The sequence below is a fragment of the Cavia porcellus genome, unplaced genomic scaffold (assembly GCF_034190915.1).
Source record: "Cavia porcellus strain 051 isolate PalLab524CR breed Dunkin Hartley unplaced genomic scaffold, mCavPor4.1 scaffold_28, whole genome shotgun sequence".
NCBI lineage: Eukaryota > Metazoa > Chordata > Mammalia > Rodentia > Caviidae > Cavia > Cavia porcellus.
In genome coordinates, this window is record NW_026947511.1 from 48,281,896 (window position 1) to 48,294,933 (window position 13,038).

General features: G+C 41.7%; 1 protein-coding gene across 3 annotated transcripts; it reads left to right on the top strand.

Moving 5' to 3' along the window:
* The first annotated feature begins 1,434 nt into the window (after positions 1-1,434).
* Positions 1,435-12,812, top strand: LOC100719800 (HLA class II histocompatibility antigen, DRB1 beta chain-like). 3 transcript variants are annotated; one of them, XR_010044156.1, is made up of 7 exons: positions 1,435-1,620; positions 5,031-5,300; positions 7,779-8,060; positions 8,727-8,837; positions 9,736-9,802; positions 10,006-10,030; positions 10,328-12,811. XR_010044156.1 is itself a non-coding variant. In XM_063239104.1 (7 exons), the coding sequence occupies exons 1-7, from the start codon at positions 1,521-1,523 to the stop codon at positions 10,350-10,352; spliced, it is 864 nt and encodes a 287-aa protein (XP_063095174.1). In that variant the 5' UTR covers positions 1,435-1,520; the 3' UTR covers positions 10,353-12,811. The 3 variants fall into 3 exon arrangements, 2 of the variants coding, with proteins under 2 accessions (XP_063095174.1, XP_063095175.1); XM_063239104.1 differs by having other exon boundaries at positions 9,752-9,802; XM_063239105.1 differs by lacking the exon at positions 9,736-9,802 and having other exon boundaries at positions 10,328-12,812.
* Positions 12,813-13,038: the final 226 nt, after the last annotated feature.

The following is a 13,038-nucleotide window of genomic DNA, read 5'->3' on the forward strand; positions in this document are numbered from 1 at the left end:
ATTTCTAAGATGACAATATGTAATCTATTAACTAGTGATTTCTTACTGTTTATTTTTTTGAAATTCTGTACTACTTGTACCCTTTTGCTGTTTTTTTTCTCTTTCTTTAAATAAAAAAAATTCTTTCTCTTGCATGACTTCTCTGGCAATTATTTCAAGGAATACGTTAAAAAGTAGTGATTATAGTGTACATTCTTGTCTTGTTCCTGATTTTAGAGGGAACAATTTTGGATTTTCCCTGTTGAAAATGATCCTGGCAGTAAATTGGTCACAAGTGGCTTTTATTGGATTGAGAGAAGGTCCTTCTATACCCATTTCTTTCAGGGTTTGTTTTATGAATGGCTACTGGTTTATGTCAACTTTTTTTCTAAGATTTCATATTTCAATTAAACAATGAGTTATAATTACTTAACTGTAACAGTCATATTTCAAAAATTACATGATTATAGTAAATTATGAAATTAATATTGTTTTAAATGCTATCCTAGTTCTTGAACTCTTGGTAATTTATTCAGTACTAATGTGTTAAAATTTTCCTTATTTAAAATAAACACAGGATAATAAAAGAAATGTGCTTTCTTTTTGCTTCTGCTTTTGTTTTGAGACAGGGCTTTGCTGTGGATTTCATAGTGGACTTGAACTCATCATTTGGCACAGGTTGGTTTCAAGCTCACAGCAATATTTTGCCTCATCCTCTGAGTGGTGGGATTACAGGCAAGCACCACCATGCCTGTCGGGAGTGCGTGATCATCAGAGATGTAATCATAAGTGGAACCAGGTTTATAATTTAGAATGAAAGCTTGACCCTTGGTATTGACTGGAACTACTTTACTCTCATTCAATTACCATTACTTTGCCAGAAATGTCCCCCTGATCAATGCCTTTATTTCCATCATGTCATCAGTTCCCAGTGGATGCTGCCCCCTGAGGTGCCCACAGAATCAGGCTTTCAATTACACAAATATCTGAAAGATCACAAGACTTTCTTTGCAGCTCTGAGCAGTAAATACTTTCCCAAAGTCAGCAACACTAAATTTTGCTACAGTGAGCGTCATGCTGAGGTCTCCTGCTTTTAGTCTTCTGCTCGAGCCTTCAAATGATGGATGAATGCTGCCACACAGCTCAGACTTGTGGGTCCACCACTGTCCAGCACAGAGCCACTGAGCTGTGCTATTTCAATTCACGTGTTGCAGAGATCACCAGAACAAACCTTTAAAATCCTTATAAAACAAACAAACAAACAAAAACAAAAAACAAAAAAACCTGTGGACTCTACTTTTCAGAAGGGAAGCTCCACTTTTCAGAAGAGTACCTGCATCTTGAATGTCTGGCCAGCAACTGCTGATGCAGATCATCTCTGATGTGGATTGGACCTTTCACACTGGGACTCCCCAACACAGCATCGCAGGAATGAATTCTTTGGTTCTTATCATCTGCGATGTAAGCAGACAGGACACACACTCCTCACCAAATGGGGCTTCTCTGCTTCAGTTTGACCCAGTCCTGCCTTGCTCTCCAGGATGTTGTGTCTGTGGCTCCCTGGAGGCCCGTGCATGGCAGCTCTGACAGTGACACTGATGGTGCTGAGTCCTCCTGTGGCTTTGGCCAGGGACACGCGACGTGAGTGCACACCTTAGCTGGGGAGCTACAGTAGGTGGGAGTCGGAATGATGTTAACTTTCTCACTTTGTCCAGGGCAAGTTCCTTAAAACATATGCCGTTTTCTTGGATGAGTTCCTGTCTTCACCCATGCAAGAAGATTCTCTACATAATGCGTTGCTTTTTAAGTTCTCTCAGGGCCTTGAGGGAATTTAGAATAACAATGTTCAGCTAATTTCTAGATATTAGAATTTAGTATATTGGTTTTTTTTTCAAAAAAAATTGAAGATGTCTTCCCTCTAAGGTTCTTCACATGTAGATCTGGTCTATTCTAGGTATGTAACTTTGTTCTCTTTTTAAGTGAGAAATAGTTAAATTTTCAACTTTTGATATATTTCTGTGAAATTTTTGGTGTATTCTAAATTGGGATGGTTTTTCCCTATAGATCCCGTGTCTCAAGCTCACCAGGGTCTGAGGTGATGCTCCTGTATGCATGGGGATGTACCCAGGGCTGTCCTCTGCCATCTCCTTCCTTGCTCTCTGAACTCTAGTGGTTGGGTCCCTGTCAGGCTGTGATGCAGGTTGAGATCAGTGCTCTCTTTCTCCTGTTCTTAGCCCTCTGCAGGGGAACAGAGGTTCTTTGTCATTGAAATTATGCTGTAGACAGTGAACATTGGTGGGGTGTTCTATGTTATCTCACCCACAGTTCTGGAACTCTGTCATAGGTTTGTGTTAATTTTATTAGTCTGCTTGAAACCTTTCAATACCATTAGTTTCCCCTCACATGCTACAGCCTCTGGTTTGACCCCACAAAATTGTTTGAAAGAGTATGGCAATCTCATTTGAAATATATGGCAATCTACAGTTAAGCAAAAAATAAATTATCATCAAATTTTTGTAATTCACAATACATACAAGCAAGAATATGAGGAAATTATGAAAGCCAATACATCTCATGAGGTTTAAAGCCAACAAAGAAAGGAAACTTATGACCTATTGGGATCTTAATCCAATTTCGTAGCCACAGTGGGTTCCTTCTGCCTCCACATCCTTCCTACTTGTTCACCAGCAATGCTGTTACTGTTACAGAAATTCTTTGAAATTTGCACGAATTTTCAGCTCTTTAAGAGATCCATGAGAGATGATAAAATTTCATAGAATGTTCTCCAAAATTTCCTGTGTTAAAGGTTTGGGCTTCAGTTTTGGTAGGAACTTGAATGTGTGGGGTTCCTGGGAGGTTTTATGTTCTCCAAGGGGAGCCCTCAAAAGGGAATTGTGAGGTTCTAGTGTGTTTTCATTCTTTTGTGCCCCAACCATGAGATGAACATTTTTCTTTACAAGCCCTCTGCCAGGTTATATTGCTCTACAGGAGCAATAGCCAGGAGTCTGCCCAGCCATGGACTGAAATATCCTAACTGTGAGCCAGAATAAATCTTTCTTCTTTATTAGTTGGTTATCTTAAGTATGTTTTTTATCAATGTGAAAAACCAACATAACTGACACAAATACTTTTCTGTAAATGCTTCAACCTTGTAAAGTGATTCTGTATTCTTTACTTTTGCTAATTCCAAATTCTTACATATATTAAATCATGTTTACCTCAGCACTATAAAATCTTTTTGATTTCTTCACAGTGTAATTAAATATAAAGCAAAAAGCACTAAAATGATATATATGTATATATATATGCACACATATGATTTATACAAAAGAAAAATGTTCCAGTTTTTAAAATATTACAGTTAAAGACACATAGCCATTAGTTCCCTTCAGAATATCCTCACTTGCCTTGATCACATTTATCCTGTTCTTCCTGCCCCTTCCTGAAGAGGTCTGGAAGGTATTCTTTTGTGTCTTTGGTTGCACTGTCCTGGTTCTTTAATCAACTCAAAACATTCACCTTTTGTGGTCACTGTGGCTTTGGGGAAGAGAGAGAAGCCACAGGACTGCAGATCTATTGAGAAGAACAAGGTTGGGGGTGAGGAAACAACAGTTTTCATGACCCTGACTTTCTGTCCAGCAGTGGATGGCTCTTGGCATCTGCCTCACAGAGTTAAGGGAATCTCCAGAGCTGCTTCAGAATATGAGCAGTATTTCCTTTGGTTTATTTTATTGGTACACTTTAGATATACATAAGACCATGTTCACCTGAGGGAAACTGTACCTGTGCATGACACATCTTCTTCTCCCTCAGCCGCTCCCTTTCCTTTAATTCCTCTTCCCTCCTTATCTACAAAAGCTTTGTTTCCATTTTTCATTTCTCTTCTCTTTTTTTCTTTTCCCTTCCTTCCTTTCTCCCCAACTCTGTCTTGTTACCCTTAGTGTATGGCACATGCATGCTAAGATGTCACAGTGCTTCTCTGGTGTGAGAATCCAAAAGTTTAAATCAGGATCAAACTGTGTAACAGACACTAAAAAAATGTAAAACTTCGAACATTAACCATTCCATACAGCTTCTACATGTACATTATATGTGTATGCAGTTTTATATATTGAAACTAAGGAAACACAAGAGACCCATAAGGTTTCTAAGACAAACTTCCACCTCACCATTCATTTAAAATGAATCTGGCATCTCATTTTCCAAGAGATGTGGCTTTTTGAATCAAGAAATTCAGATACAGGACTGTGGGCCTGTATCAATATTTTATTTTAATCTCCCTAACCCTGCTCAGAGCCTCCATTCCTTAAAATCCCAAATCCTGGCATCAACTACAAGGCTGGTTCCCTATGACACATGCCTTAATCTTCACCCCTCATCTCCACTCCTGTCCCCTCACTCTGTGTGTCCATCCCTGTTGTCCTCTGAGCCTTGTACACATGGCACCACCTTTACCTTCCACACAGCACAGGCCTGGCCACACTGGTCCTCCAGATCACTGGAACTAACCCTTCCCTGGCCCATTCCACAGTCTCCTCAGAGCTCCTCCCTGCTCTCACTGAGGTCCTCCTGCTCTTCCCTGGAAGACAGGCCACACTTCTGCCCTCTCCCAGCCCTGCAGGGTCCCCCGTCCCTCCTCCCATCACCAGTGTAAACTCCTAGCTGTCTGATTTTCTGCCTTTGGGTTTGCAAGGTCAGTGTGGGCCTGGCAGGGTCAGCAGGAAGAAGCCTGTGCATCCTGCAGGAGAGGGTCCCAAGCAGGAGGGTGGAAGATTTCAGAGCTGGGGGGAGGGCAGGGAGTGCTCTGGGATGAGCCTTGGCCCAGCAGGGAGTGAGGCTGGGTTGAGGAACCAATGAGGTCCAGTCCCTGTCTTGGGACCAGACTTTCTTTAGTGGAGGGACAGTTTTGGGAATCCAGTGGCAAAGTAGGGTCCTCATCCTTTGTGTTTCCTTTCTGGGGGAGGTGAAGGTGAACCCTGGGTTGCTGGTGTGTGCCTGTCTGGCAGTGCCCTCCCTGAGGAGGCGGTGACTTGGTCACTTCTGTCCCACAGCACGTTTCTTGGTGTATGGTAAATCGGAGTGTCACTTCTCCAATGGGAGTGAGCGGGTGAGGCTTCTGGCCAGATACATCTACAACCAGGAGGAATTAGTGCTCTTTGACAGCGAGGTGAGTGAGTTCCGTGCTGTGACTCAGCTGGGGAGGCCTGACGCTAAGGCCTGGAACAACCATAAGGACTTCCTGGAGCAGATGCGTGCCATGGTGGACACAGTGTGCAGACACAACTATCAGATTGGTGAGAAGACCATGGTGCAGAGGAGAGGTGAGTGTGGGGGCTGGGACTGGTGAGGAAAAGAGGGAGGGAGATGGAGAGAGGGAGAAAGAAACAGAAAGGGAAAGAGGAAGAAAGAGACCGAAGAAAAGAGAAGGTAAAGAGAGGGAAGGTGAGAGGGCCAGGCCCCTGCGACCTTCTCCAAGGCTTCTCTTGGGTCTCAGTTTCCTGCTGTTTGGGGTCTGTTTCTTTGCTTATGTAGTGCAATGCCTTTGCATAGCTGAAGAGTTGGCTAAACTGACCTTGGATCTACTGAACACACAGATGTTACCGTTTTTATAACCTAATAATCATAAAGTGGTTGCATATTTTTTTTTTTACTTGTAAGCCAGTTTGTGATTGCACTTGGTAAGAGCTTTTTTAAAAAAACAAAATAAGAATAAAAACGATGATACAGAATTTCAAAACCAAATAATAGGAGATTAACACTTGTTAATATATTGAGTATTGTTATCTTCAAAGTAGTTATTCAGATTATAAGACATAGGCAGGAAAAAATGATCAAAGAGTCAAACAGTGAAAGCACAAACTGCTGTTTTTGATGAATATACAGAGATTAGTAACATAGCTGTCTATCTTGTATATGTTCATATTGTATATATCGTATATTACATGTATAATCTTTTCCTTTCTTCCTTTTTTCCTTTCCTCTATCCTAGTGTTCTTTCCTTTTGAGCAACTTCTTTCCCTTTTGCTTTCACAGTATCTGTTGTACATTTTGGATCTTACTTACTCGTTCAGTTTTTTATGCTAGGATGACAATATGATATTTCCACATGTGAGTCTGATTTATTTCACTTATGAGTATGGTCAAGTAGCATTCATTTACCTATCAAAGCCTTGAGTATATCCTTCTTTATAACTGAGCAATGCCTTTTTTTTAAAAATACTGACAAGTTCATTTCTCCCTTACTATTTTGTGTGTGAGAGTTGTTCTTTGAATATCAAAATGTGAAAAAATATTCCAGTGTGCTCTGTAAAATAGTGTGATATTTGTGTGTGACTTGTGTATATGCTTCTTTGTATTTCAAATAGTGCCTAATCACTTACATTACCTAACGCTGTGTGTGCATCTACATCACTGCTGTGCTATTCAGGGGAAAATAACAAAAAAGTGGCTATGTTCACTACAAACATATGTTTTCCAGTATTGTTGCTACACAGGATTTTCCAGTGAGGAACCCTCCAACACAGAGGTCCGCCTGAACTCTAGAACATTATACTTTAAATTTTTAACTTTAAACTTTGATTTATAATGTTTGTGAACATTTTCCCACAACTATGAACAAATACTGTTATCCTAAAAGCTATTTCTTCTCTGGGGCCTGCTGCTTTCTAAGTGATTTTATGAGTTCTTCATGCATAAATATTCTTACTGCTTTCTTGCTATTTTATTCAGTATCGTCTCCATTTTCTGATATAAATTTCAGTTCTGTGCAATACTGCTCATGTCCAGAATGTAAACATTTTTAATAAAATTTGATGCAACATCGCTGGCATGATTTACTTGCAGTTGTATAACTGTCATTTTCTGCTATTGTGAAGATATGTCCCTTAGGAACAATGCCTTAGTGAGGCTGGTATGATGAGGGGTTTACCAGGCATGAAGCACATGTAATAATAAGTTCCAGGCACTGTGTTGACCACAAAGGTCAGTTCAGAAAGTGAGACAGATAACAGCCTGGGAACACTAAGCAGGTGTGTCTGGTAGAGGAGAGGCATTCCCCAGGTGAGTGAGAAAGAGGGGAGCTTCCTAAGAGATTCATTTCCCTTGCTGCTCTCCCTCTGCTCAGGACTCCTGAGTTCCCTGGGGCTCAGCTCTCAGCCTTAGAGAGTCACATCTCTGTCCCTGCTTCAAAGTGTGGCTCTGTACAAAGAGCATTCCCAGGATTCCATGCCCCATCCCCTTCCTACTCCACTGCTCCTCCCCAGCTTTCCTTGGGGTTGTGACTCAGATTCTCACATAGCAAACAGGAGAATGATAAACAGAGAAAATACATTGATGGCTAAAATCTAAAGGCCTTGTGAATTTTAGGTACTGGAATTCTAACATAACACTAAATGCTGAATCAATATCCTTGTCCTAATTACAGGTAAGATAAATGCTTCCTACAGAAATACAATGAGCTTTCAGTACTAGCCAGGGAGAGGGAGAGCGTACATTTGAACCTGAACAGTCTGGTTCCAGATATCATACTTTTAGTTAATACTTCATATGCTATGGAAAGAATTGAAAACATTTTGATCAGTAATGAACTACCAGGTCAAGTTATGAAAAATGTAATTTTTCCCCCAAATCTCTTGTGCCCTTGCTGTGTGGATTCACTTGCTGGCTCATGAGAGTGGCTCCTGTGAGACCCAGACAGGTGTGAGGAGCCTATCTGGGTCTGTTGCTGGAGAGGCAGAGAGGCAGCCAACGAAGACCTGCTCTGCTTCCTGACTGGTTCTCTCTACCCTTTCCTCTTCTAGTTGAGCCCAAGGTGACTGTGTACTCCACAAAGACCCAGCCCCTGCAGCACCACAACCTCCTGGTCTGCTCTGTGAGTGGCTTCTACCCAGGACACATTGAAGTCACATGGTTCCGGAATGGCCAGGAGCAGGAGATTGGGGTGGTGTCCACAGGCCTGATCCAGAATGGAGACTGGACCTTCCAGATCCTAGTCATGCTGGAAACTGTTCCGCAGAGTGGAGAGGTTTATGCCTGCCAGGTGGAGCACGTGAGCTGGAGCAGCCCTGTCACTGTGGAGTGGAGTGAGTGGGGACCCCTGACCTCAGCAGTTGCCCTCTCACCCATAAGGGGTCTCCCCTTATCCCTCACTATGAATTTTCTTTTCTCTGTACAGTGTTTTCAATTTCTTCATCTTCTGATCTCCTTCAGGAGAATCCATGCGGGAATAACAGGAAGTTTCTACCAACACTTACACTTTTTTGATGGGGAACTGCTTCTCATGGAGAAGAAGTCTCCCTGTTTTGAAGCTTCTTGTGTTATCACTGCTCACAGTTGCTCCTTGGCCCTATCTCCTGACCCTGCTGTGGGCTGAGTCTGTGATTATGGGGTTGCTGCTCCAGGCTGTTCACTGTGGTCTTTGAGGAGGAGCAATGCAGGGTCTTTCTGAAAGGAGTGGAGTCCTCCTTCAGCTCTGCCTTCCATGATCCTGGATGGCTACTCAGCCTCAGAGTTACAGACATTGCACACATCCAGGGATATTGCAGGGCTGTGAGATTTCTGTGAATTCAGGGCCTTTGCCTCACACCTACTCAGTGCAATTTTTAGATCCTTCTTCCCGAAAATGGCCAAGTCTGGATTTTCACTGCACTCATCGTTCTTCTAGTCTTAAAATTCTAAATCTCAGGGACTCAATTAAGCAATTAGATCTAGGCTAAAAAATATTCTGTAAACCTGATGTCTTCCCTCAGGGTCCGAGTCTGGATCTGTACAGAGCAAGAAGCTGAGTGGAATCGGGGGCTTTGTGCTGGGTCTGCTCTTCCTTGCCTTGGGGCTGTTTATCTACTCCAGGAATCAGAAAGGTAAGATGCCTACTGCTGGGTAAGATGCTCCATATACTTGAAAGAGTTGCTGGCCCAGACCGGACACTTTAACCAGGAAAAGCTGCAGCCAAGTTAGGGGACTCCTGCCTCCCCCGCCCCCTATAGATTTAACTGTAACCCTATACCCCCATCCCTAGGAACCTGTCTCTGGCGCTAAACGTGTGCCAATGAAATACCTGTGCATTTCTAATGGCCTTAGGGCACTGTCCTAAGCTTAGGCTATTTATATTCCCCCACGCCACGTGTCCGAGAAAGAGATCGCCAGATTCCAGCGGCCAGTGCGCCAGTCTCCTCTCCCCGTGTTCCCGGAATAACCACGGCCCCAGGTGCAGTGGAGATGCTGCGCCCCGGGGCCAGGGGGGTCTCTCCCCGCATTCCCAAAATAAAGCAACCGCCACCCACTACTTTCAGGGCCGTCCACTCCACTCCTTCCACGGACCTCTTCCTCTTCCTCTTCCTCTCCCTCTTCTTCCCCCTCTTCTCAGACCTAACAATACTTTTCTAAGGGAAGAAATTACTGAGTTTTGTTGGATCATTGAACAGAACTGTTTGCAATCTCACTGTTGGAATGTCCACTTTATAAGCTTCAATTTTGTAACTTGAACAATTGTTTCTGAGATGACAAAATGTAATCCATTAACTAGTGATTTCCTACTGTTTATTTTTTTCTGTAAATCTGTATAACTTGTACCCTTTCTCTGCTTTTTTTCTTTTCTTTTTTTCCTTAAATTAAAAAAAAAAAAAAGAAATAGTGCTTCACTGAGGATAGTTCTCAGTATATTGGTAACCCTCTTAGAAACCCTTCTTCTCTCAGGTTACCTCAAATTTACTGAGAACAGAGAAAGCAATCTTTATTGTGCCCTTTGTTGAATCTCAGGATCTGTGCCCTGCAGATTCAAGAGGACAGGCTGATCACCCTAGAAACACTGGCTGCACAGCTGTGGGTAAGGAAGCAAGAGCACCGGGCAGGGCTTTCTTGGCACAGAGGCTTCCTCAGTCACAGTCTCTCAGTTTGTGCTTCTTTCTCTGCCTTAGCTGGACAGGGTTCCACTGTGGCAGATCTGATACTGGGGATGCTGCCTTTGGGGACTAGGGGATAGGTTTTCCTCCAGGTCTTTTATGTTTCTAATCTCCCTCTCTTTTCCAGGACACTCTTGCAGTTCAGCTAACAGGTAATATCCTCATATCTTCTACCATAAACAGATTTGTTCTCCCCATAAAGGACTATCAAGGACACGAAACATGAATTAAAATAGTGGGAAAGATTTTGGATGCAAGTTCTGATCAGGGACCTGCACTAAACCTTCTTTATTAACAACATGAACACTGTACTTTTGAGGTTACTTTGGCTCAGAGAAACTTAAAATTTCTGTTTGTTTTCTTGCTGCAATGCTATCATGGACCTGAAAGTGAAGAGAAGTTGCATGCAGAGTGAGGTGTGGAAACATTGCTGTCCTCTGTCCCTGCAGGACTCCAGAGCTAAGGAGATGGTGACAGCACTGAAGGGAAGGATTGTGTCTCTACTGCTCCATGTCTTCTCCATGTCATGTCAGGCTTCCTGCTTGGCTCTTGTTCCCCCACAGAGAGAGGCTCTCCTGGTGCCCAGGACCACACAGAACATGTCTCCCTGATGGCTTCCTCTGCCCCTGGGCCCATCTTGAATCTCAGACTGCAGAGCCTTCCCTCCATTCCCTCCTGGACCCTCTGCACTCTGCATTCACCTGCTCAGTGCTTCTGCACTCTGCAGTGAAAAGTTGCTTTGTTACTTTTTTTGGTCAAATGAACATAGAGTGAAAAATCATCTGCTCCCTACAGTTTCAAGGACAAAATATAAAAAGAATATTTTCTTCCTACTTACAAGTATCTATCATCTATTTTGCTTCTTGTATACACAAGGGGAGGGAGTGAGATTAGGGAGAGAATGGCAAAGGGAAAAAATATTCTAGAAGGAAAAATATGGAAACAAATCTGCATATAGGGAGTAGAAGAAGGGATTAAGGAGGGGTGGGCATGGGTTTAAACAAAGAAGAATCCAGATACTTTATGTACAGGTAGAAATTTCCTGTGATGAATATGGTTATTTTGTACATCAAAATATTCCAATAAAATTAACTTGAAAATAGAAAAGAGAACAGAAGGACCAGCTCACAAGACACCACCGAGTTTCATTTCTGTACAGTAAGTGCGTGAGGGGATGTTAAGCGGGTTTTCCTCTTGGAACTCTGCACGCTGATAGTGTTGTGCATTCTGTTACAGCGTGAGCCACAATTTTACTGGGATTTTCTTTCTTCAGAGGAAGAAATAATTTATCTCAATTTATGTGAGGACTGTGATATGAAACTGTGAGGTAGAATTAGAGCATAAGACAAAATTTCAGTCAAAGTGCTTTGTGCTCCAAAGAGCTGGGAATCCTGTTTAATTGTGCTGTTTTTATGCTTGATGTGGCAGTAGGTGTTGAATCCACCTGGGGTTTTTCTAGGCCTGCTCACTTCAGCATGTAGGTGGCACCTGCAATGACCCTGCAATTTCACACCTCATTCGCAGCCCCTGGCTGCCTCAAGATGGCAAAAGGACCCCCCCCCCCCCTAGGTTGCAGGTTCGTTCAAAACACCTTGCACTGGCAAGAAGGGGAAGCCCTTCTTCTTGAGTGATTCTGTAAGCAAACGTTTCAAGTTTCCAGTGAAGCTGTTTACTCATCCCTAGGAACTAGCAAGGGATTTGTTGACAGATCTGACAAATCATCCTTCATGCTTTGTGGACTGGGCCTGATACCTTGGGAAGAAATGTGCATTGTCATCTCTGTTTGAAAGAAAAGACTATTAAAAGAGAATGGTTTCAGAATAGGGAAATGACCATTTCTGATACCATTATATTGTTAGTGTTTTTAGTTAATTTCCTCATGCAGGCCATTAGATTTTTTTTCCTTTTTTCTTTTCTTTTCTTTTTGTTGTACTCTAGAAAAAAAAAAGAACTTTGTTATATTTGTATTATACCTAAATACCTGTAATGTGGCCATACTGTATATATGTCCCCCTTCCCCCTTCTCCCTCTGGATGACATAATTGATATGTTAATCAATGCTCTCCTTTGTAAAGAATTGTAAATTCCTGCAAGACTTCTCTGTCTTCTTCTAAGGGAAACAAAGGTTGCTAATTGCTGCTAGACTCCTCTATTCTCTGCTGAGGAAAACAAGATCTTCCCATTAGCCTATTTCCTGATCCATTCCCATGACCTTTACTTTGGGAGCTGTGATAGGTACTAGAGGGGAGGGAAGTATTGAGGAGAGACACACAGCTTTTGTAGTCTCCAGCTGCACTGTGTCTCTGGGCCCAGGGTAAAATAAATCAGCGCTGCTTTTTAAAATATGTTTTTGCCTAATTTTTAAAACTCAAGCTTGGGGGCTTATTTGTGGATTACAAGGCCTTTTCTTTTCTTTTCTTTCTTTCTTTCTTTTTTTGTTTGTTTTTGGTCTTTTTTGAGACAAGTAATAGCTATGCTGCTCAGACTTCACCTTGAGCTCCCATTGTAGCTCTGGCTGATTTCAAACTTGCCAGGATCCTCCTTCCCTAGTCTCCTGAGTGCTGGGATTACAAGCTAGATTCTTGATAAGAATTCTGAATGGCTGTCTTTTTTAGAAAGATATACTGAATATTAAAAGCCAGCCAATAACTCAAATACAGTGAAACAGATAAAATGTCAAAATGTTGCTCATTTTTGGAAGCAAATATGCTAATACATAATTTTATAAGGAAAATACATTTTCCAAAGATTTTCTTAAAACAATACATAACAATGAAAGTCTAACTTTGTAAAGTGCTATATTCTGTGGTACATTATTTTAGCAAACACATTTTTATATTCTTTCATTAAATACTCTAGTAAAATTTTGATCACAATGAGAGCCCTAAAAAGCAGAGAATTATTTGAGATAGTTTCAATTTGTTAACAGAATATATTCCAAAGTTATTCCTTTAACCAAATTACTCTCTGACAAATAAACTTGGAAACAATAGAATAAACTATGACATTAATACAAATTATATCTCGTGATCATTATTGTAAATATGTTTGCATATCAACTCATCTAAATCCTGATGTGATTTCTGATGAGAATGCACAACATTTTATATACTTTGGAAAACAACAATTTTTTAACCTAAAAAGTTAAACATTTCCCATT